Source organism: Lepidochelys kempii, chromosome 10, assembly GCF_965140265.1.
Source record: "Lepidochelys kempii isolate rLepKem1 chromosome 10, rLepKem1.hap2, whole genome shotgun sequence".
Lineage (NCBI taxonomy): Eukaryota > Metazoa > Chordata > Testudines > Cheloniidae > Lepidochelys > Lepidochelys kempii.
Window position 1 is genome coordinate 82,586,462 of NC_133265.1, and position 21,547 is coordinate 82,608,008.

The 21,547-nt window shown below is 52.0% G+C and overlaps 1 protein-coding gene and 1 long non-coding RNA gene across 13 annotated transcripts in view; one reads left to right on the forward strand and one right to left on the reverse strand.

Moving 5' to 3' along the window:
- The window catches only part of TLE3 (TLE family member 3, transcriptional corepressor), a 47,170-nt gene extending 45,661 nt beyond the window's left edge, over nucleotides 1–1,509 (reverse strand). For 10 of the 12 annotated variants that reach the window (XM_073304510.1, XM_073304512.1, XM_073304505.1 and 7 more), the window contains exons 1-2: nucleotides 676–1,509; nucleotides 160–260 (exon numbers count right to left, since the gene is read on the reverse strand). In XM_073304510.1, coding sequence (XP_073160611.1) covers nucleotides 160–260; nucleotides 676–699 — 125 coding nt within the window. In that variant the 5' untranslated portion in view covers nucleotides 700–1,509. Of the gene's footprint in view, nucleotides 1–159; nucleotides 261–675 lie in introns of those variants that run through there. The other 2 variants (XM_073304508.1, XM_073304511.1) reach the window with 2 other exon arrangements.
- Nucleotides 1,510–3,520: 2,011 nt separating this feature from the next.
- Nucleotides 3,521–21,547, forward strand: part of LOC140895144 (uncharacterized) — an 87,414-nt gene continuing 69,387 nt past the window's right edge. Inside the window, exon 1 of the long non-coding RNA XR_012154119.1 lies at nucleotides 3,521–3,690. This is a non-coding gene — a long non-coding RNA (uncharacterized lncRNA). The remainder of the gene's footprint in view (nucleotides 3,691–21,547) is intronic.

Here is a 21,547-nt window from a genome sequence, read left to right on the forward strand (position 1 = left end):
AAAGGAGCCTTGGCTGGCGATTGATGCTAGTCAACACAGAGCCATAAATTGCTCTTCTAAAGACATTTTAATACATGCTCTAGTGTGCACTTAAAATCTGTCATTAAACATTTAACCTTTGCTAAGCAGGGAGGGAGACAGGCAGACAGAGAGAGTTACCTGTGATATTGGGCTTGCAAAAACTGGAATTCATCCTTAATCCTATCGCAGGACTCAGCCACTGTGAATTTGAAGCCCGGCTGCCCAGGCTGGTGGGGAGCCTAGGGGTACACACAGGCAGACAAGGAAGAAAACAAGCCGTTTACAGACCAGGGAGAGATGCCTGGCCCTCCAGTCCCTTCCCCAGGAGCCAGCCCTCCCCCAAATAAACAGGCTCCAACAGGGGTCCGAGATCCCCTCGCTACCCCTGAAGTTTCCCAGGCTGGGTGGCAGGGGCGTCGGGGCGCTTCCTGGCACCGGGAGAGCCCCTGCTTCCCCGCGAGGCTCCCCGGCTTGTTTGTTTGGAGACGCGGAGCCCGGGGGCACACTCCGGTCTCAAGGGTGCACAAGCATCACCGCGATGCACGGACAGATTGACACACCCATCGCCTCTGCCCCCCCCCTCCGCCCCAAAGATCAAGGGTGGGGGAGGGAAATAGGTTGCAAGGGAAACGCCCGGGGGCAGCGAGGACTTACCGGGTGCCTGCCTTGGGGGTACATCGCAGGAGTTCACCGGCCCCCAAGTCACTCCCCCACCGGCCCCAAGCGCCTGCTGCTCTCAGGCGAGCCCGGGCCGGGCCGCGGCTCGGCCACGAAGCTGCCCCGGAGGGGCCAAAACTGGAACAAAGGAAGAAGCGGAGTCCCGGGCGGTGCGAGCTCGGGGCGCCTAGCAGGCGGGCAGGCTCGCCAGCCCCGGGCGCAGGAGCCGGGCTCCCCTCGGGCGAAAGGCGCACACGGCGGGGGGCGCGGGGCAGCGCCCGCTCCTCGGCATCCTGCTGCCCGCTCCCTCCCTCCTTCCTTCCCCCGGGGGCGCTGCGGGCTCCGGCCCCCGAAGGCGGAGAGTCAACCCAGGCTGCGCCGCTCCTCAGCCCGCGGGGCTGCCGCCCGCCGCTCTCCACGATCCAGCCGCCCGCTGCTCGGCGCCGAGAAAACCCCCAAATCCTGCCGCCGCCCGAAGACAAGGGTCGGGGTGGGGTGCGGGGGGGGGGGCGCCGAAGCCAGGCCACTTCCCGGGCGACGCGTGCGGGCAAAGGGCGAGCCGGGCTCCGCCAGCCGCTCGGGCTCCGCCAGCCGCTCGGGCTCGGCTGCGAACTCCCGCTTCCCGGGCGCCCGTTCAGCTCCTCGCCGGCCGCATCGCTCCACAGCCCGGCGGCGGCGGCGGCGGGGTCCGCTTCCGAAGAGGGCTCCTCGCCGGCGGGGTCAAGCCGCGGGGACCCCCGGCCGCCGGGGGCCGGAGCCCGGCGGAGAACGCATGCTCCCGGGGAGCGGCGGCTGGAATCCCCCCTGCCCTGCCCCTCTCGCCGCGCGCCCCGGGACCCCGGCGGTGCCACCCACAGACTCCGCAGGCAGGAGGCAGCGCACGAGGGGCCGAGCCGCCGCGCGAGAGCGCTCCGGAGAGGGAGTGAAGTGTAACAAAAAGCCGCCCCAGCGTCCCCGGGCCGGGCCAATGGCAGCGCGGGGAGCCCACGTGGGGCGGGGCGGGGCGGCTCGGCCGGCGAATGGGCGCCGGCAGCGGGAACGTCACAATGCCATCTTGTGTCGGGGAAGGCGCCCCCGGCCCGGCCCTGCCCCGCCCCGCCGCTGGGGGGGGCTGCGGCCGGCCGGGGAGCGCCCCGCCCCGCTCGGCTGCCGCGGGAGCCCTCGGACACGAGTGGGGAGGCGGGGAAACGGCGCCGGGCCGGCTTGGCCTTGGAAAGCGGCTCGGCCGCTGCAAAGCCGCCCCGTGTGCACGGCTCGAATTCGGAATGTCCCTCCGGGCGGGGAATGGGGGGGGACGAGCACCTTCCCCGCGGACGAGCACCGTCCCCCCGCCTCCTCCGGCAGCAGCTTAGCAGGCCCATTAGCTACTAGAAAGCGCCCAGGAGCGCCCCGCCGCTTGCCTGTTTTCCCTTCTTAAGACTTAGCAGCGATAAAATGGGGCAAGAACAACAAGGGGAGGGAGGGAGGGAGGGAGGGGGGGGAATAGCCTTCCCCACCGAGAAAGCCTGCGGGGGGCTCACAGAATGGCTCCCCCCCCCCCCGCAATGACCAGCCAGGCCCGCATCCCCTGGGATGCTTTCTGCCCGCTGCTCCTACCAAAGGGGATCGGCCCTTTCTGCCGTCACGACCCGTTTCCCCTCTTCCTCCCCTGGGCGCCTCTCGAGTCGGAGCCGCTGTGGTGAAGAACTGGGGTCACGTCGTTCAAGTTACCCACGCACCCGACCGGACTGGAATATCCCGGGGTTTACACGCCCTCCAAAGCGGTGTGTATTGTAACTGCTGCGGGGCCAATGGGGGGGGGGGGGGAGAAGGGGTTGAGCCTTTACATCAAACAAGAGCCCAGCCGCAGAGGGTCCCCCCGGCAGAGGGCTGATCTGCAGCCGCCTTTACGCGCCCCGTGTTTGCAAACTTCTGCTTTCGAGCCTAGGCCGAGTAAGTGCAACACCCAGAAAGGCAGGCAGGAAAGCGCCTCAGGCGGCCCGAAGCGGGGATTGGGGCCCACCCTTGTTTTCCCCTCCCGGAAGATGGTTCCGAGGTCCCGCAGGGACACGGTCAATGCCGTCCGCTCGGCAGATGGGAACGCTCCTGAGTCAGGGGAAACACACGAGGAGCCGGCACGCGTGGGCCCGGCCGGCCGTCGGGGGGCCCGTCCTGCGGGTGCGAAGCCCGCAACAAGGCGCTCCGGCCTCGGGTCAGCTGCCCAGCCCCTCCTCGGAAACGCCCGGCCCACGGGCCTGCTGGGGCCCGGGCTCCCCCGCGGGACAATCCTCGCCCGTGGGGCAGGCTGCGGGCCCAGCCCCCGCGGCTATTGCGGGGCATCCCCCCGGGGGAGCTCCGCCCGCAGCACCCCGGCCCGGCCCTTTCCACGCGCGGAACAGGGGGCTTCGGCTGAGGCCCCGCAGGAGACACACGCGGGGCGAGGTTCCGCCCACGCGAGAGTGAGCGCGCGCGTGGGGGGGGTCTTGCACCTGCCCTGGACGGGGGTGGGAGGGAGGCGTGCAAGCCGGGCAGGGCTCACAGCAGCCCCCGCTGGCAGGGCTCGCCCGCACCGCTCGGCCCGCCCCGGCACCGGGCTCGGGGCTCCGCAGAGACACCCCCGGCTCCGCGCCCGGGCAGCCGCTATTAGCACAAAATGGCTCCTCGCGCCCCACGTCACAGACCCAACCCGCCCTGCCTTCCCCCCACGTGGGGACCGCAGCGCGCCCCCGCCCCCCGCGCTTTAAAAAAAAAAAAAAGCAGCCGTCCATCAAACAGATCCATCCGACCAATCGGCAAGGGGCAGCGCCGGCTGCCTTCTGTCCATTGGCGGAGGCCGCCCGGGCTGCCACTCCAGCGACGGGCTTGTCAGTCAAAGCCACGCGGGGGCCGAGCGCTGACAAACGCCGCCGCTTCTCAGCGTCCCGCTTGCAAATAGTGCTTGGAATGGCTGCTTAATTAGCTTGGAATGGCTTTTCCTTCCAGCTCAAACAATCTGTCACTACCGTGCGGGGAAAAGGAGCCATGCATAAAAAAGTAAGCAGAGGCTAAATATCAATTTGATTTTGTGTATCAAAGGAATATTTTATTTTTCTCCCTAGTAATGAAACGTATCAATTTAAATAGTAAAAGGGGAACGCACGAAAGGGAAAGTCGCGCGCGCACCCGCGCGCCCACCAGGCAGATGTCTCCCCTTGCAAAAGCTGGGGTTGGGGGGATGGGGTTGAAATGGGGGGGGGGCGAGACCCCGACGCTGCGGGAGGCCGTTGGCCTGTGGCGGTTACAGGGTCCGGTTGCTACTTCCCAGCCCCAGAAAGGGGGGGGGGTAGAAGATCCCCCCCCCGCACCCCCGCGTGCAGGTGTCAATTTGGGCCTCCCAGCGCCCGGTTGCCCCGGGGAAAGCCGGCTCGTCCCTTCCAGCCTGCCGGGGAGCAGGGAATCCCAGGGGACCGGGCGAGCCCCCTTCCTCCCCGCCCCGTCGCCTGGGGCTCAGCACGGGCCCCCCCCCCCCCAGACCCTCGCCTCGCAGCAGCCCCCGAATTGCAGAGACACCGCGGGCCCCGGACACGGGTGGGGGTGGGGGTGGGGGTGGGGGGGGAATGCATCGGCGGCGGGGGGGGGGGGCCTGAACCCAGTGAGGTCCCGACGCCTCGGCCTCCACTTCCCATTGGCTGCCTCGCCCCTGTCTATGTTACGAGAAGTGTCAGGGCCCGTCGCTACGGGAGCGCTGCCTTGTCATTGGCCGCTCCGCGGAGCACCTGGGAGTCCGCCCCACGTGGGAGCCGAGTTCCTGGCACCACGCTAAACAAACAAACAGAAGAAGGAAAGAAAAAACAAAAACCCACCCCACCCCTCCACCCGGTCCCCAAAGCGGGAAGGAAAGTCCGGGCTGGACTCCCCGAGCCCGGGAGCCGGAGCGGCAGCAGCCCTTGCAAGGCCGCCACCTGCTGCCTGCGGCTTGTCTCCCTGCCGCCGCCTCCTCTCCCAGTGGTCCCTCCAGCCTCTCGCAAGCTGAGGAGCTGCCGCCAAGCCCGGCCCAGGGGAGCCAGGAGCTCTGGCTGCCCTGGCATCCTGGGTGGCTTTGGCTGGGCAAGATTTGTATTGGGGACTGGCCTCAGCATCACAAGCACCTGCTGGCTTGAGCTAAAAGGAGCCACTTCACTGGCTGGTAGCAGTAGTAGGGTGTTACCCTGGAGGGGAGGAAGCAGCAGAGGGAAGCATGGAAGATACTTTGCCTTGCCGGTGTTGCACAGGAACTCTGAAAATCAGCGCGCTCTCCTTTTACCGAGGTGCCTTTAGGTTTGAAATAGTGTCTGATCAATGCTAGGTGGGAATATTACCAAGCAAAGATGACAAGAGTTGAAACCCACCCCCCCAGCAATGACATATTTTGTCATTGGTAATGCAGGAGTACTGAGGGCTATCCTGAAGTGTTCAGATCAGCCCAGAGGAAAAACTACCCTTAGCCACATTCAGTATTCCCCAGACTTCTGCAAAAGATACTGACCAAGAACAGCTTGCTTCACAAAGCTGGAGAAGCTTCCCTGCTGCCTAGCAAAGGAAGTAATGATTTATGATAAATCCCCAAATAATTGCACTTTGTCCTCAGTGCTTGCTTTGGGCTTGCACATGTTTGTTAATTTTTCACTAATAGGAAAGGTTAATTGATCTTACAGCAGGCAGGCTTATGGTATCTGCAGCTCCTCCGGAAGGGTCCCTTTGTTTTGCTGAACTCAGTGGGACTGAGCGTGTTTCAGCCCTTTGGGCTTGGTCCAGCAGAGTCAGTGAGAGCTTGCTGAACAGCCTCGCTTCCCACTGACTTTGACGGGAGTTGGGAGCATCCTGCACCTTGCTGAAAACAGGTGAAATAGAGTAAAGTGATCGTGCTTTCACAGAGCCTGGTTCTGCTTCGACTGAAGACAGTTTGATTTTTGCTATTGACACTGGTGGGAGTAGGATCAGGCTCTTTGCTGCGAATCAAACATCTAGAATCTAAGGGTATTAGAAGTAGGAAGAGCTAGCTTACTAAACGAAGGCCTGGATCCCACAAACAGTTATGCATATAGCAGTATAACCCTGTGAGCAGATAGGTGCTTGCAGGATCAGGGCCTAACATGCAATAATAATAAATATTATTTGTATTACTGTCTCCTGGACCAGGACGCCATTGTGCTGGGTGCTCTACAAACACAGAACAAAAAGACAGGCCCTGCCCCCAAAGAGGTTACACGCTAAGTAGCTTTCCCTGTGTCCCTGTCCTAGCATCAGGAGATCATATATAGTACTTGGACATCAGGTCACTTTCATATGGGTGCGTAAGGCCCTGATCTTGCAAAGTGGACCCGTTGACTTTAGTGGGGTTCAGTGTAGCTGTAAGGTCCGCTTGTGGGATTGGGTCCTAAATGTGGATTTAGACAGATGATTTTAGGAACTCAGGATTGAAAGTTTTGGCCTTAATCTCTCTGTGCTTCAATACCCAATCTGTAAAACAAGGATGTTATTTCCCTAGCTCCTAGGGATATCGGGAAGCATCACTGATTGAAGAGCTAGTCTCTTTAGGAAAAGTGGGGGGAAGGGGTGGGAAACAAGATGTTTTTGCATTGAAAGTTAGTTATCACTGGCTTAACACATTACACAAACCGCTCCATGGTATTTACATAGCAATTCTGGTTTCTATTTAATGATTTCCCGAAAATTATTATTATTTTCATCACTTTCTCATTTCATCTTAGCTCCAGTCCTGTTGAGATGCGGTAAAGTGACCAAGAATGTCTGTTGCTAATTGATACTTAGCACACCAGGGCCATACTGAAATAGCAGATTTTTGATTGTAGGTTATTAAAATTTACCTGGTTCAAAAAAAGCCATTGGAGAGGGAAGGAAGTGTTCTGATTCACATGGATTTAAAAGTCTATTTAAATGGGTGCTTTCATATCCTCATTAGAAATCAGGCTTTCCCCCTACCATTTTCCCTGTACATTATTTTTCTTTTTCTGTGTAGTGTTTTCATGTGACCAGACAGAAAGTTAGCATGAAAAGAAAATCTCACATTTTTAACTGAATGTGTTGTGTGCGTCAGATGGCAGCTTTCAAAACAATAACAATAAAAATAACAGTTTTAACTTTCACTTTTTCTGCCTAAAGGCACCCCAGCCTTCTCTCCTGTGCCAAACAAAGTGACATGGATTCTGGGAGGGAATCCTACACCCAGGAAATAAGAGGATGACAATGTGAATTGTACTGTCAACTTGTTTCTAGTTTCTTCTCGGCTATGAGACTCCTTCCATTTCAGATTTAGTAGTAACATACTGTTTCCCTTAAACCTGAAAGCTCCTGGGTTATTGCAAAGTCAAGCTCTGAGGGTTGCAATATGAAACAGACATGATTATCCCACAAGTGTGACTGGAGCATGGGAAGTCGCATCTTCGGTTCTTAAGTCTACACAAACAGGGCTGAACCCGGAAAAGAGTAAGGCATCCGAAAGGTTCCCCTTCTTTTGCGACAGTGTATAAGCACTCCTGACACTGAAGGAAGAAACAAAACCAGAAATAAAACAACCCCAACTACCTCTCTGCAGAGTTCACTGTTACTGGAGGGTTCGGAAAGGTTTTTCTTTGGTTGAGTCAAGCAAGAGGTAGTGGATGTTGGCCAGGATGAGGTTCTGAAGATACTCAGGGAACTGACAGAGGTAAGAATGGCATCTGAAGGCCAAGGCAGAGTGCAAAGGGAGGTTGAAGGGGTATCCAAGGAGAATGCTTACGAAAGAGCAAGACTTGCCGGGCGCACAAGTAGGTGACGATTCTCTTCCAGCTGGATATTGATCTCAGTAGAGAGAGTGAACAGGCAGGATGTGGCACAGGGGCTAGATGTCTGAGATAAAAATTCAGCCTTTAAGTAGCTGAAGGCCATGGCATGCCAAGACTCAGAGTTTGACTCCCACCTGGTCAAGGGGATGGTTGTTACGCTTTTCCACAGACAGAGAAGAACCAGCCCAAATGGCTTATTTTGGATTAAATAAACTGCAAATGCACAATGAAGAGCAAACATGAAGTCGACATGGGACGGCGGCCACCAAATGGCAACCAGAAAGATGCTGTAGAAATGTAAAGGCACAGCACTTGGAAAATAATGGCATAACAGTTACAACCTACACGCACCGCAGATGTCAGTGTCGGAAGATGGAGATACGGGGGGTCACTCAGTGTCTTTTAGTCTCTGGAGAGCTGTGTCCATACCTGGAGAGGGCGTGTGACAGTCTGCCTGTGATTTTGCATAATTGCTGGTCTGGTGCTTGACGCTCAGCCGTGTTCCGAGTTTGGATTGAAGCACATTGTGAGAGCTGTGGGGGGGTGTTTGCTCAGCTCCCATCTAGCCTGGACTTACAACCAGTGCACCAGAGAGAGCTTTACAGAGCTCAGGGAGGAACAAAGACAGAAAAAATGGTGGTTCGAACGTGAGGGCCAGGATCAGAGGCATAACTGCAGAAGAAAAGCACCTAACCAATTGCCTGCGCTCATGCAGCCTTCAGGAGTGAGTCACTTCAATCAAGGAAAAGCCAGCATGTTCCAGTCGTACAACGGCCTAATGTTAAACCCAGAAAAGCAAGCTCTGTTCTGCCTGACCCCTCCAGGCACGTGGGAAAAGGAGCCGGGAGCAGACAATGGGTAAGAGCTTTTATTTATGCCCCTATACTGGCAAAGGGGGCAGAGTTCACACATCATGCTCTCCAGGGGTTCTTTGCGCCCGCACCAGTCTTGTCTACACATACAGCGCCACTGCGGCACTTAGTGAAGATGCTACCTACTCCATCCAACAGGAGAGCTTCTCCCATCAGTGTAGGAACTCCAACTCCCCGAGAGGCGGTAGCTGTGTGGATGGGAGAAGCCCTCCCATTGATACTGCACTGTCTACACCAGGAGTTTGGTCGGTATAGCTGCGGTATAGTTATACACCCACACATGTCCGTAGTGTAGACCAAGCCTTTGATTACTCTCAAACAAGTGGGCTGACACCCAGAGCCATCCACAGCTGCTGCGCACCCCCATCCTCTCCTATTACTTCTGTTCTCTGGAGCAGCAATGTGCAGCCTTGTATTTGGGATTTTTGCAGGGGCCGCTGGGCAGACTGAATAAGGGCCGAGGCAACACTCAGTGCACTGTTCTCATGACAAAATAACCCTTTGAGACAGAGAGCGTGAGCATTTTTTCCCATTGGCAAGCGGCCTTTGCATCGTGAAAACATTTGCAGCAACAGGAGTGCAATAGCCGCTCCGGCACAGGCAGGTGCTTTTAACAAACGGGACACCAGCCACCACCTCGTAGGTAAGACACCTACTCAACTCAGGATCCTTCACAAAGGCCTGCTGAAATCGTTCCCTCAGGCGGCGGAGTCATGGCAACAGGACATTTCAAATTCACCCCTGGTGTGGAGCGAAGGCCCTGGTCCAGGCTTCTGCGGGAGAGTTTGGAAAGCCCTCCAACCAAAGAATGGAGAACCAAAAGTGTAAGGCCAGATCCTCAGCTCGTACATAGCAACGTAGCTCCATGCAGACCCTGCTGGAGCCATGCTGAATTACACCAGCTGAGGGGCTGGCCCAGACGCTGTACTTCTGGTGTAAACCTGATACTCCATTGGCTGTATTGCCCAGTTCCTGGTTTACTCAAGCATAGTGTTGACAGTTTTGTTATTTTGCACGAGTTGTACTAGCCTTCAGATTCGTGTTTCTTCTCATCATCCCTAAATAAGCCAGGTAAGAGTCAAACCACAGCTCCATCAGATCAAGTTGATTTGCTTGTTAGGATGCAGCCAAGAGAGGCTGGGAAACAGTGTAATAGATCCATAGATGCCAAGGCCAGAAGGGACCATTGTGAGCATCTAGTCTGACCTCCTACGTAACGTGCCCCACACTAATTCCTAGAGCAGAGCTTTTAGAGAAACATCCCATCTTAATTTAAAAATGGTCAGTGATGGAGAATCCACCACGGCCCTTGGTAAGTTGTTCCAATCGTTAATTACGCTCATTGTTAAAAGCCCTATAGAAGTCCCAATACACAAATATCTATTATACACACACACAGACAAGGTGGGTGAGGTAATATCTTCTCTGCGGAGCTCAAGAGCTTGTCTCTTTTACCAACAGAAGTTGGTCCAATAAAAATATTACCTCACCCACCTTGTCTCTCCACTGTCCTGGGACAAACACTGCTACAACACCGCAAACAACGCACTCACATGCACGGGGGCGTGCACATACACTAATCTGAGTCAAGTTACTGAGTCAGTTCTGTTCCCCATCTCATTTCCTGACCAGCTTTAATAGGTTAGCTCACCAAACATAAAAGCCGTGTTCATTGTATGCAACTGTGTGTACACAGCCACCACATAAGGTAGCTTTATTGTTGACAAGTAATTCCCAGCCCCAGTCAATAGGACCTATTTACATTAAAGGTGACACTATCTGCCCTTCCCATAGGGCAAGACCCAGCCTGCCAAATTTCCTTTAGCTTTCAAGTTTATCTAAACAAGGACTTCAGAGCTGGAAAGGCAGGGGAAAGCATACTAATGACCGACAATGGAGGAGAGCTAAGAAAGCTATCAATCAAGGCAAGTTTATTTTGCTTTGTTTTGAAGTTGAATTTTATCAGCTCTTGGTAGTAAAGCTTTACAGCCTCTTACAGCAGAGAAAGTACAATCCTGTAAGTTCTTCCTGCACTAAAATCCCAGTGAGAGCTCAGCAGAAGCTCTGCATGCAGGACTGGGCCCAGAATTTCCAAAAGCCTTTTCTTCCGTGTTTGCTTTATTGGTATTTTGAAAATTTAAGAACAAGCCTGAAACAAAACAAAAGAAAACAAAACCAAAGCACTCCAGCTTGCTGTATAAATCTGGGGTTTTCTGTGCAGAGTGAATAGACCCCTTTAGAGTTTAATGACAATAAAAGAGAAGCAATCCACCTCATATTTTCCCATTTTCCTACCTAATAATAATGCCCCACTCTTATGTAGCACTTTAGTAATAATACCTTAGATTGCTGACTTAGCAGGAAGAATCCTACACTGCTTTATGGGCCACAGCTCTGATTCAGCAAGGAACTTAGGCATGTGCCTCACTTAAAATGTAGTGGGACTTACCTGGGTAATGTTAGCCCCATGCATAAGGATCTTGCTGAATCCATTTCTAGAGCTGCAGCACTTGCCCAATATGGAAATGCAGCCAACTCTGGGGTGGAACATGGCAGCCATTCTTCACAAGTAACACTATACAATAATTTTCAGCAGGGGAGGTGAACATCCTCTACGAAAACTATAGGGCTTACCCTGAACTGCAAGACATCAGGGAACAAGGAGAGCAATTACAGCTGAAAACCGGGAAAGCATCCCAAACAAATCTGTTATAATTAACAGCTAGAAGAATAACACCAGTAATACCATTAACAGCTTCAAAAGCCATTTGCAACATAATGTCTATAATTAGACAACATACAGCAAAGACTGAGCTGAGCTATTCACTCTGAAACAAACCGCAGGTGATCGCTGGCCCTCCGAAGAGCAGCCAGTCATGTCCCTAGAGAAGCGCTCAGGTTGAATGTCTGGCCGTGTTTACATGCTGTGCAGGAGCTAATGGAATGTAGCTCAAACAATTGTTACTCCAGAACCACACACAAACATTTGGCCGAAGGTTCACAGCAGCTATAAATGAGATCCAGAAGGGTGAACGAAATCTAACACTTCACAGTCAACAGTTTGAAAACAAGACAACGATGCTCCAACGCACGTGTCCCATATAGAGCCGACCCAACTGAGAGTCCAGCAGAAGTAAATCAATTTCAGACAGCATCCGAGTCACAGCGTACCACACCACTGAGATTTACCAGTCAACTTCCCTCTTTACTTTTAGGGAATGCTGAAGGCTCTGATTGGGACTGAAAAATAAATCTAGGGCATCCAAATTCCAGATGCAGCCTTGCAGGATATGAGCACCAATGAACCTGATCTCCTCTTGGAGTCTAGCAAGACTTTCCTCTTTCTCAGCACTCCAAGAGCTGCAGCAATGACGACAAAACACATTTGTGAGAACGCTTTGTCCAGGAAGCGTTGCTCTTTGGACTTGAGGTGTAGTAATGATATTTGAACTCACATGTGTACTGTAATGCCTCTCAGCTGAGGCTTTCCAAGTACTTACCAAACAATTCAGCCTCACAAGGCGGCTGTGAGGGAGGGGATGTATTATTACACCTGGCATTTCATAGATGCGTAAAATGAGGTAGGGGTTAAATAACTTGTTCAGAATCCCCATGTGAGTCAGTGGCAGCTGCTGGGGACACACTCCAGGAATCCTGGCACCCAGTTTTCTACTCTCACTGCGGCTGCCAGTGCCGAGAGGTTCCATTTGAACGTCCTCAGCACAATTCCATTTGTCCTTCACTGTGTCTTTGAACCGTGCCTAGATCTCTCGATCTGAAGGTGCCCGGTGTGCACTGTCACGCTCGGCGGAAGGCCCACTGTTTAATGTCATGGGTAGCATAAGAAAGGGGCACGGGATCGAATGCTGAGCGCACAAGCAGGTGAGTCAAGAGATCTAGATTCCACTCCTGGTTCTGCCTGAGACTTGGACAAGTCACTTAGCCCAACTTTTTCAAGAGCAGCCCCTTCTCTTTAGGGCCCAGCTTGAGACACCCAACAGAAGAAGTCTCACCTGCCCATTCTCTCCAGGGGGGGTAACAAAATCCCCCAGCCTCCCCCGGTGCTGGGAAGCTTGCTTTGTTAGTGTTGTACAGTGCCTCGGCATCTGCAGATGGGCGGCACCATTCCAGGTGAAAAACTGGAGTATTTACAATGGTTCGGTGGATGGGGAGGGGCTGCTGCATACACACATTTGAAACTGGTCGCTATGCCCAGGCCTTGCACGTGCTGGGTTTTTGTTGTGGTGGTTGTTTTAAAAAAACAATGTAGAATTCTCAAATGTACAAATAGTTTTGATGCAATTGATTAAAAACAATCCAGCCCTCACCTCCTACAGTGCATGAAACTAACGTTTTGTTTTTAAACAGGGTCTGGAGATATCTTGTCAGTACATGACTCAATTCAGCCCCTTGAGAACTTTTGTAAGAGCAAACCTCTCTCCTGCAGCCGGCTAGGGAAGGTCTGAATTGAGTGGGGACGTGTGGAGGGTTTGAATCTTCTCGGGGGGCATTGCATGGCAAGCCAATGTAAGCCTACAGGGTTGTCTGGCAAGAGCAAGGCTTTAATGGGAGAAGTATCCACTGGAAGGCCCACGATGTGTACACAGGACATGAGGTAAGCTGCTGTCCTTGTGAGGAACCTGTGTGTGGAGGCTCAGCAACAAGGTTAAGATCCATGGAGACAGAGAGGGCCCTCTGCAGTGTCACTGTGCTTGCTATTCCCAGGCCTTTCCACCACTCTCAGGGCACGGATCCCAAGCTTTATTTTTTCAGTCAGTTAGCAATGTTGTGCACACACCTGTTGGCTTTACCCGCCTCTCTGAGCCTGGAGTCATGTGCTCCGTCGTTTTCAGTTTGGCTGCAGCACCAGGGTAAAAAAGGACGCCGTTCTCCACCCAGGAGCATGCATGCTCCCTGGCAGATTGGACGCTTTGGTGGGTAAGGTCCAGACTTTATCAGGGAGGAGTATCTTGGTGGACTTAAATTCAAGCAAAATAAGCTACTACGGTGGGCTTTCAAAAGAGCAGTGGGTACAAAGGGCTCTGAGGAGCTAGGCTTAAAGCCATCCTGAGCCCAACCATGTTTATGCTTCAAGATGCTGGACTTCCCTTGAGCTGAAAAACTAAACTCCTTAAACTGAGAGAACCTTCTGCAACCTCCTCAAACAACGGGAGAGAAAAGAAGAAAAGAAAACTGGCAGGAGCCGGCGCTACAAACACCCTGGTGCTCCCAATTTTGATGGCCCACAGAGCTAGATTTCCTTTGTTTCTGGCAGAAATTGAATTAATTCCCACACACTTAAGGAAATGGCATTAGACTGTACACAGCAAGAAACTGCATTCAGGAAGAAAGTGAGATGCTGTCCCTATTGTGTTATAACAAATCAAAACACCCCTCTGCTCCCCCCAGTAGTCATCAGAGTTGGTTGCAAGAGGAGACACATTCCTCGTGAACTTTTTGACAAGGGGTAAATCCTGGGCTTGAAGTCAAAGGCAAAGCTCCTGTTGACATCAGCAGAGCGAGCATCCACCCCAGATCCTAATGTTGCTCATAAGAGTACTCCCGCTGAAGCCATTGGGGCTAATCATGTGATAACTGCTCACCCATGGGAGTCAAGGGTTCACATTCTGACCCTCAGGTTCCACCACCTTCATTCCCATTGGGTAGTACGTGCTTCTGGCTGTTGTCCTCTTGATTGCCACCTGAGCAAGGGCAGCAGAATCCTCCCCTCCCTGCAATGGCTTTCGCTAAAGAGGAGTGTAAAGCTCCCATTTAAAAGGTGACCAGGCTGCAACACAGTGTTTTCCTTGCTCGAGCTGCTGCTTCCAGTAGGTTCAGAGCTCTAAAGGGATGCACTGCAACAAATAACCAATCTCGTGTGAGCCAGGAGAGCTGGCTCCTTTCCAAAATCCTAGTGGAACTCAGAGCTGCACCCAGAGAGAGGATGAGGGATTAGCATGGACACGCATGCAAAATGGAGACCATGGAATGAGCAAGTTCTCTTAAAAAGAGAGGCGAAATCACCCCTCTCCTAGTATTTCAGGGGACAGTCGGTTTCCTTGCCTTTAAAAAAAAATTCACCCCCTAGGGAAGTACCAGAGGGGGAAGGGCAGGCGCAGAGGGAATGTAAGTTCTAGGGTCTGATTCTTATTTATACTAAGGCCCCTTTACATCACTGCGGCACCACCAGGGGGCCTGAAAGCTGGAATAAATCACATTCATACCTGTTTTATGACCATTTGATGCTGCCAAAGAAAGGGGCCTTCTGTTCCACCTTTACTAAGCACCCACTATTTCCTCGGTCCCTCGAGTGGTCCCTTCAGGCAGGGTTTGTTGCACATCCACTCATGAAGGTCAGTCAGTTGTGGCTGGGATCTTGCTGATAGAGAGACACATTGGGCTGGGCCCTGGCAGTCTTTACGCCAGCACATCAGACAAGGTGAAGTCAGTGGGAGTTTGCTTGTGAAAGGACTGGGTTACTGGGGCCTTCTGTGGCGATGCCAGCCACAAACATTGCATGGCAAATTCCTCTTCAACTCTGAGAATAGCTCAGGGCTGATTAACCACGCCATAGCCACTTCCTCTGACACTCCAGTTTGGGAGGCTGTTTCATACGCATAGGATGTCTTAAATACAATGATTGAGGCATGGAAGGATTAAGAGGTGTGTTCAGCACACACATAATACCTGTATTACCAGGCTTTTCAATACACATATTTACTGGGCACCAGCTTTATCATATATGAATCATAGAGCAGATTTTGCTTTTTTTTAATGCTAGCCTCCTAGTCATATAATAGGTCAAAGTGACCTTGAAGAAGCCATAATCGTCCATCAAATTGCATACAAGTTAGTGATAGGAGAGTTTACACTCTTCTACTAAGGATTCCCCTGCCCCCCCCAGTTTTGTCTTTTTAGATTGAACAGAAAGAAAAATTCTTACATATAAAATTCAACTAAGTACCTTGCAAAGAAATTATACCTCTTAAAACATGTGTTAAGTGAAAATCTGTCACTTCTGCCTGCATTTTATTGGCAATTAGAGATACTTTATTTAGGGCCAGATCATGCCCTACATGAGAAAAAGCTTACCGAGGGGACTAGGAACCCTGTAAGGTTCTGCAATTTAATGCAGGAACATTTTTCTGCATTGACCTCAATCTCTGCTTTAAATAAAAAAGGCTTTAGAAGCTTAACGCAAAGATACGCTTTGACTGAATCACACCACCAGGCAGCAGCGAATACACGATGGACCTGCATCTCTCCACCCCGGCACCGTTTTTACCCGTGCCAGGGCATTATTGCAGGGTTGTTCAGCTGTGCGTAATAATGTACGTCACGTGGGACACCAGAGGAAGACTTTAGTGGATCGTGCTCTTCTGCTGACCTTCCTTGGTCTTATGCGTCAATGTCCAAAATATTTTATTTGCATCACATAAGCTATATATCTATTATATAGGTATATTGCAACCTCGGGTCATACGCTATTCACCGTGCTTTTATATTACAATCCTTTTCCTCTACCAGTTGGCTGTCTCCATTTTAAGCTCTTTAGGGTAAGGCTTGTCTACTAGGAAACAGAGAGCGTGGCCCAGTGGATAGAAAACTAGACTGGGACTTAGGAGACCTGGTTCTATTCTTGGTTCTGTCCCTGTTCTGCTGGGTGACCTTGGGCAAGTCACTTCCCCTTCTGTGGGTATGTCTACGCAGCAGCGCTTTAATGTAGCTGGGTAGTCGCGGCTCCAGCACTGGGAGAGAGCTCTCCCAGCACTGTAAGAAAGCCACCTCTGCGAGCGGAATAGCAACCAGCCGAGCAAAGAAAGTTTCAGTGCTGTAAGTGGCAGTGTAGACAAGGCCTGTGCCTCAGTTTCCCCATCTGTGAAATGGGGATTTTGTGAGGTGGTATTGATGAAAAGCACAATACAGGAGCTAGATATTATAACTATAGGTCTGTCTGTGACCCAGTGTAATGGGACCAGGTTCTTGGTTGGGCATTGTGGAATAGAAGTAATAATGAGTGGGGTGTATAGAGAAACCAGTGCATTAGCCTGAGGCATGTCTAATGGGAGGGATCATGGTGTACTGCTGACTTGGTGAGTTTATCATTCTGATAAAAGATAATAAACAATCTGTTAGCATGCTGGTCCCTCCTCTTCAGGGTGCACAGACTGTGGATTTGTAGAGCTGTTTAGGTACATTATATAGATTCCCCAGCCCAAGTATTAACTGGGAGTAAATTATTTGGAAACCTACTATTTCACCAGAACAGCCATTCAAGTAGCCTAATACACACATTAGAGTCTGTTTGCACTTAAAAGAAGTGGGAGGTATTAAATCAGCCTTTGGCCAGATAGTCATTGTATAAACAAGAGCTGTTCACTCCTACTTGATAGCAGCGATAGCAAGAGAAAAGAAAACAACCCTCCAGTATCCTGACCAGCCTGACACAGCAGGCTTCAGGTTGGGTGGGGGGGAGCCAGAGTTCATGACTGTCTGGGCTGGTGTTTGGTTATGTTGCACCAGGGACTTTCCGTATCAGTCTCTCGCTCTCTGTAAAGATGAACTGGGGTGGCTGATTTGCTGCCTGAATTCAGAGATGCTTTCAGATCCGTTTCAGATCCACCCTTGACAGCATGGGGGTTGAGACTGCAGAGTGCGGGTGGGGACCGCACTAGCTTTTCTCTTCATGGGACCCAGGTTCGAGTGACTGGCTCGAGGCAGAGAGGGAAAGGGTGTGGAGGCCTCAATCTTGCCCGTGAAAGGCCTGTCATGTGGCCAAATGCTCTGGCTGTTCAGGAGAGGCCCTGGGCCGCCAGGTCCTAAGTTAGCAACCTGGCAACGCTACCTCCCACCCCAGCAAAGCCTTCCTGGCCCTGGCCAGCACTGACGCCCCACCACTCCCATGCACACGAGCGAGATTCCCCGCCCGGGCAGGTTTTAAAGTCAGGTGGCATCTGCATTAGTTGCACAGGAACACAGAAGTTTTGAAACTGGGATCCCAGGTTGCTGAAAACCTTTGTGGCTCACGGGGTAGGTGGCACTCGAAACAACAGCACTACCAGTAGTGCAGCAGGTTTTATGCTGGTGGAGTTACGTCAGAGTAGCAAAGCCAGCAGCCAAATGGGGTTTTAGAGCGGGAAGCACAAAGAAACACCGATGATCTGATTCTTCCCTTGGTCCCTGTCTTTGGGGTTGGCTCTGTTGGAAAGCGGGCGGAGGCTCAGCCATGGTTATCTGGGATTCCGGAGCAGTAACATCTCACACGCAAGTATCCCACAGAGAGAGAATTGAGCTCCCCTTCTCTGCCCACAGGCCTTCGGGCCAAGATGAAAGGATTTCTGTGACTTGGGAGACGATGGGACAGGGCCTTGGCTACAGTCAAATCACACAGGGTGCATTGTTTCGCGGGGGTGGGGGAGAGTGCATACAAAAGCTTGTCTTTACACTCCTCTAGTTCAGCTATAGCTGTGTGCAGGGCTGGTTCCACTAAACCAACTTAGAGCAGCTGCAGGGCTGCTCTAACGTGTGGCGGCTGCAAACAGCCCCCAGGGACCCATATTGCAGCCAGACCTCACCGTCATGCAGGGGCATCCAGGCCATGTGTCTTTCCCCGCTGTGTCAGCCTCACAAGGGGGAGTTACGTGAGAGCCCTGACATTGCCTTACACCAAAGACTCCCCTGAAGCTGGCTGTTGCTGGCACTAAGCCCAGACTGTGCTGATGGTTCAGTGCAAAGCAGCTGCACCGTCTGGGTTAATGCGTCCACTTCACAGAATATCGCCCGCTGGCATCTGGCATAGTGTGATGGCCCCCCGCCAGCACTGCATTGGGAATCCATGGGAGTAACAACGGAGTGGCTCAGGCTGCGTGGGGCAGTGCTCTGCTGTTGTGAAGGTTGGTGCTCAGGCTAAAGAATACTGGATTGTTTCCCCACCTCCGGCCCCCAGACAGTATTTGCAAGCCCATGTGTTAATGAAATGTATGAGTCATGGAGAGCATAAGAAACTGTTTTCAGTTGACTTCACTCACCACTTCCTTTCCTCATATTCATCTCTCCCAGCAGCCCACTTATCGTCCCTTTGGAGCCATGCCCACCACGACTCTCCCCTGATAGGGCCCTATCTCCAACAGGCTCAAGTATTCAGCACCACGATTGCTTCTGAGCTTGCCCACTCCCTTAGTCAAGCACGCACAAGTTGTTCTCTGTGGCTAATCAAATGTCAAAACCACCTTACCTCTGTGATTTGGAGAGCTTTGAAACAGGAAGACAGTTACCACTGACACAGGCGAGCAGCACACAGTCGTCTGGGTTTATGACTGCAGAACTGGTGTCAGTAATTTTGGTATTGGGAGCAGCTCCACAAGTATTTGTCCAGTAACAACTATTTTGCAGTCTCCTTTGATAGGAACAATGACTATTCAAATCTCTGGCAGCGAGGTCGTTGCTTTTCCACAGCCAAGGCTTCTCTCTCTTCTCAGACAACCGTGGATTCTCTCTCTGCTGATGCTGAACACTAGAGGGCATTGCTAAATGTTTGGGGGGGAATCACAGACTGCTCCAATAATTCAAGCGTTATTTTTTACTGTGCCACGAATCAGTGACTTTAAAAGTAAACCTCTGAAGATTCTGCACCCGGAATGAGCTGGCACCAAGTTGGCTCGAAGGATTAGGAAAGCCCCTCTCAGGCAGCTAGCATTATTGGAAACTCTGCTCAGAAAGGTTAAACAAAGGAGTGGAATTCTCCGAGAAGTCTGGATGGCAAAACCGTAGAGTAGAGACAAGGCCTTAGGGTAGAGGAGGTAGTATGAACTAACAGTCAGTTGCTGGTTAGTTTCTCATCCTTCCCTCCTTATGCAGGAAAAAACATTTAAAGGCTTCAATCCTGTAACTGGTCATATGGTGGAACTGAAATCAGCGTAGCTATTCCTAAGGGCAGAGATCCACCTGCATGGGGCCTCAATCTGTGTTTACAGATCAGCTGTACCTTCTTCCAATGGCTCTAACCTCACTTGCCAAAGAGATCCACTCTCTCTCTCCTCCATGCTAAAGCAACCCTGAGCAATGTCTGCAAAGGATCTCCAATTAGTCAGGCCAGACATCCACCAGACAGCTGACATTTATACAGAGGGGTTTAGTTGGGGATTTGTAATTGCCTTGCCCAGTCTAAAGTTTGGGGACTAACGAATTCAATGTGCAAACAAACCATTAACATACATTCTCTTCCCACCTCCAGCATTAAGCAGGGATTGCTTGGGCACAGGTGGAAGGGACACAGTCAAACTTATTTAAAAAAAAAACTAATTTAAAAAAATGTTAATTTTCTGATAGTTTTCCCCCTCTCACTGCACTTGCCACAGCAAACCCTGGGGCTTCTTACAGGGAGGAGGAAGAGAGGCATGAGCTGAGTACAGAACGGGGCAGGGAGCTCCTGAGGTCCATCGTCTCTGGGACACTGGTCAACTGACTTCAATACTCTGCCTTTGTTTTGGGGCTAGTACCTACCTTCCCACACAGGGGAACTGGAGGGGTCATTAACATTTACCAGAAAGCTCTCTGAAGAGCTGAAGGGCCAACTGGCTGAAATAAGAGATACTGGGCTCACTTTTCAGATGTGCCCAGCATCTGCCAGGTACAACAGAGTGTAACCTACAAAGAAGCCATGTGCCGCTCTCCAGTCCTGGGACCCTCTGGCCAGTGGTGGACCAGCAGTGCTCTGGTCATGCCATCTGTCACCCAGGAGCACCCCCTGGTCCGAGGATTTGAGAAGGGGATGGTTGGAGACAGTTTCAGCAGCTGCCTGACACCCAGTGATCCCCTCATGGTGGGAGAATGTCCCTCTGGAGAGATACAGCCCCATTGTCCCAGGTGAGGGGCAAGACAGAACCCAAGCCAGGCCCAGGCCTGAGAGCAGTGTTCCCACTTTGCTACATCGAGCAAACCTTATACGAGAGCCATTCCTGGGGAATGTTTTTCCTCAGAAAACTGGGTTCTCAACAAAATGACGTGTTTCATGACCAGAGACTGCTTTCAGTGAAAAACTGAGACATTTCATCAGAGAAGAGCTGGCGGAGGAAAATGTTCAGGGTTTGGGTTTTTTTAAATGAAAAGTCAAAATGTTCCCGCAGAGAACCCCTGCTTCTGAAACACCTCTGCTGTATCCATTGGCACTCAGAAATACCCCGAGGGCTCCCAGGGGTGCTGCCCTTTGCTGGGGTCTGCTGATGGAATTCAGTTATTCCTGGGCCAGTGACCCCCTACCCCCGGGGTTTCTAGGTATCAATTCCTTGTTCTCCTTTCCAGGTACACAGGGCCAGGGGCCAAGCTGCCTGTGTTAGCTCTTATTTAGTGGGTTCCTCAAGTGACAGGGCAGCAAGCCACTTCACTTCTGGCACCTGTGCTCCCAATAGCCACTTTAGGAAGATCTCCCGCTTGCCAGGTAAGCTGATGGGGTCTTCCTGCACCTACCACAGTTACTATTCAACCTCCGAGGAAAGAAAGCAAACCCAACCTCTAGTGCTCCAAGAGCCGCGGGACTGGCAGTCTGGCCTCCAGAGTCGTAATTTATCTCAGCTGAAAGCTAAACTCAAGCTGCTCGCTAAAGCTGCCAGGTGAAAAGAGAACTTTCCATCGACTTGTGCCCTCTTCCTGGCACATCTTAAAACCTCAGGAAGGATACACAGTACAAAAGATGTTTGCGGGCTTCTGTTGCTCAGTCTGTTGCTGGTTTTGAAGTCGAAGCAGTTCACTCTTCAAAAGCCTTGAATCAAATGTAAAGGGCGCGCAACACATCAATCTCCAGCAGGAAGTATCGATTCCTGTTGTCTGCTGTCAGCAAAGCCATTTATGAAGATTCAAGCAAACCATACATAATTTGTGACAATAAACAGATGGAGCCGCAACCCTCCCTAAAATGTCTGTGGTCGGAGAGATCAAAGCACCTGCCTGGCTTCATTTGCTAAATGAAAGGAGAAGCATCAATGTGTCGGTGTGAGGAGTCTAGTGTCTGTTTAGTGAGAACTTGTCAGTTGGAAGGTTCAATTCCTTCCTTAGGGTGAAGGAGAGGATACATGCCTAGCAGTTATGGTCCAAGAACTGAGTTCTAGGCTGAACCTATGTGACCGTGAGAATGTTACCTAGTCATCCCTGCCTCCGTTTCTGTGTTGGTTCAAGATGGAATGTTAGGCGCTCTTAGGAAAGAGAGAGAAAATAAGACAG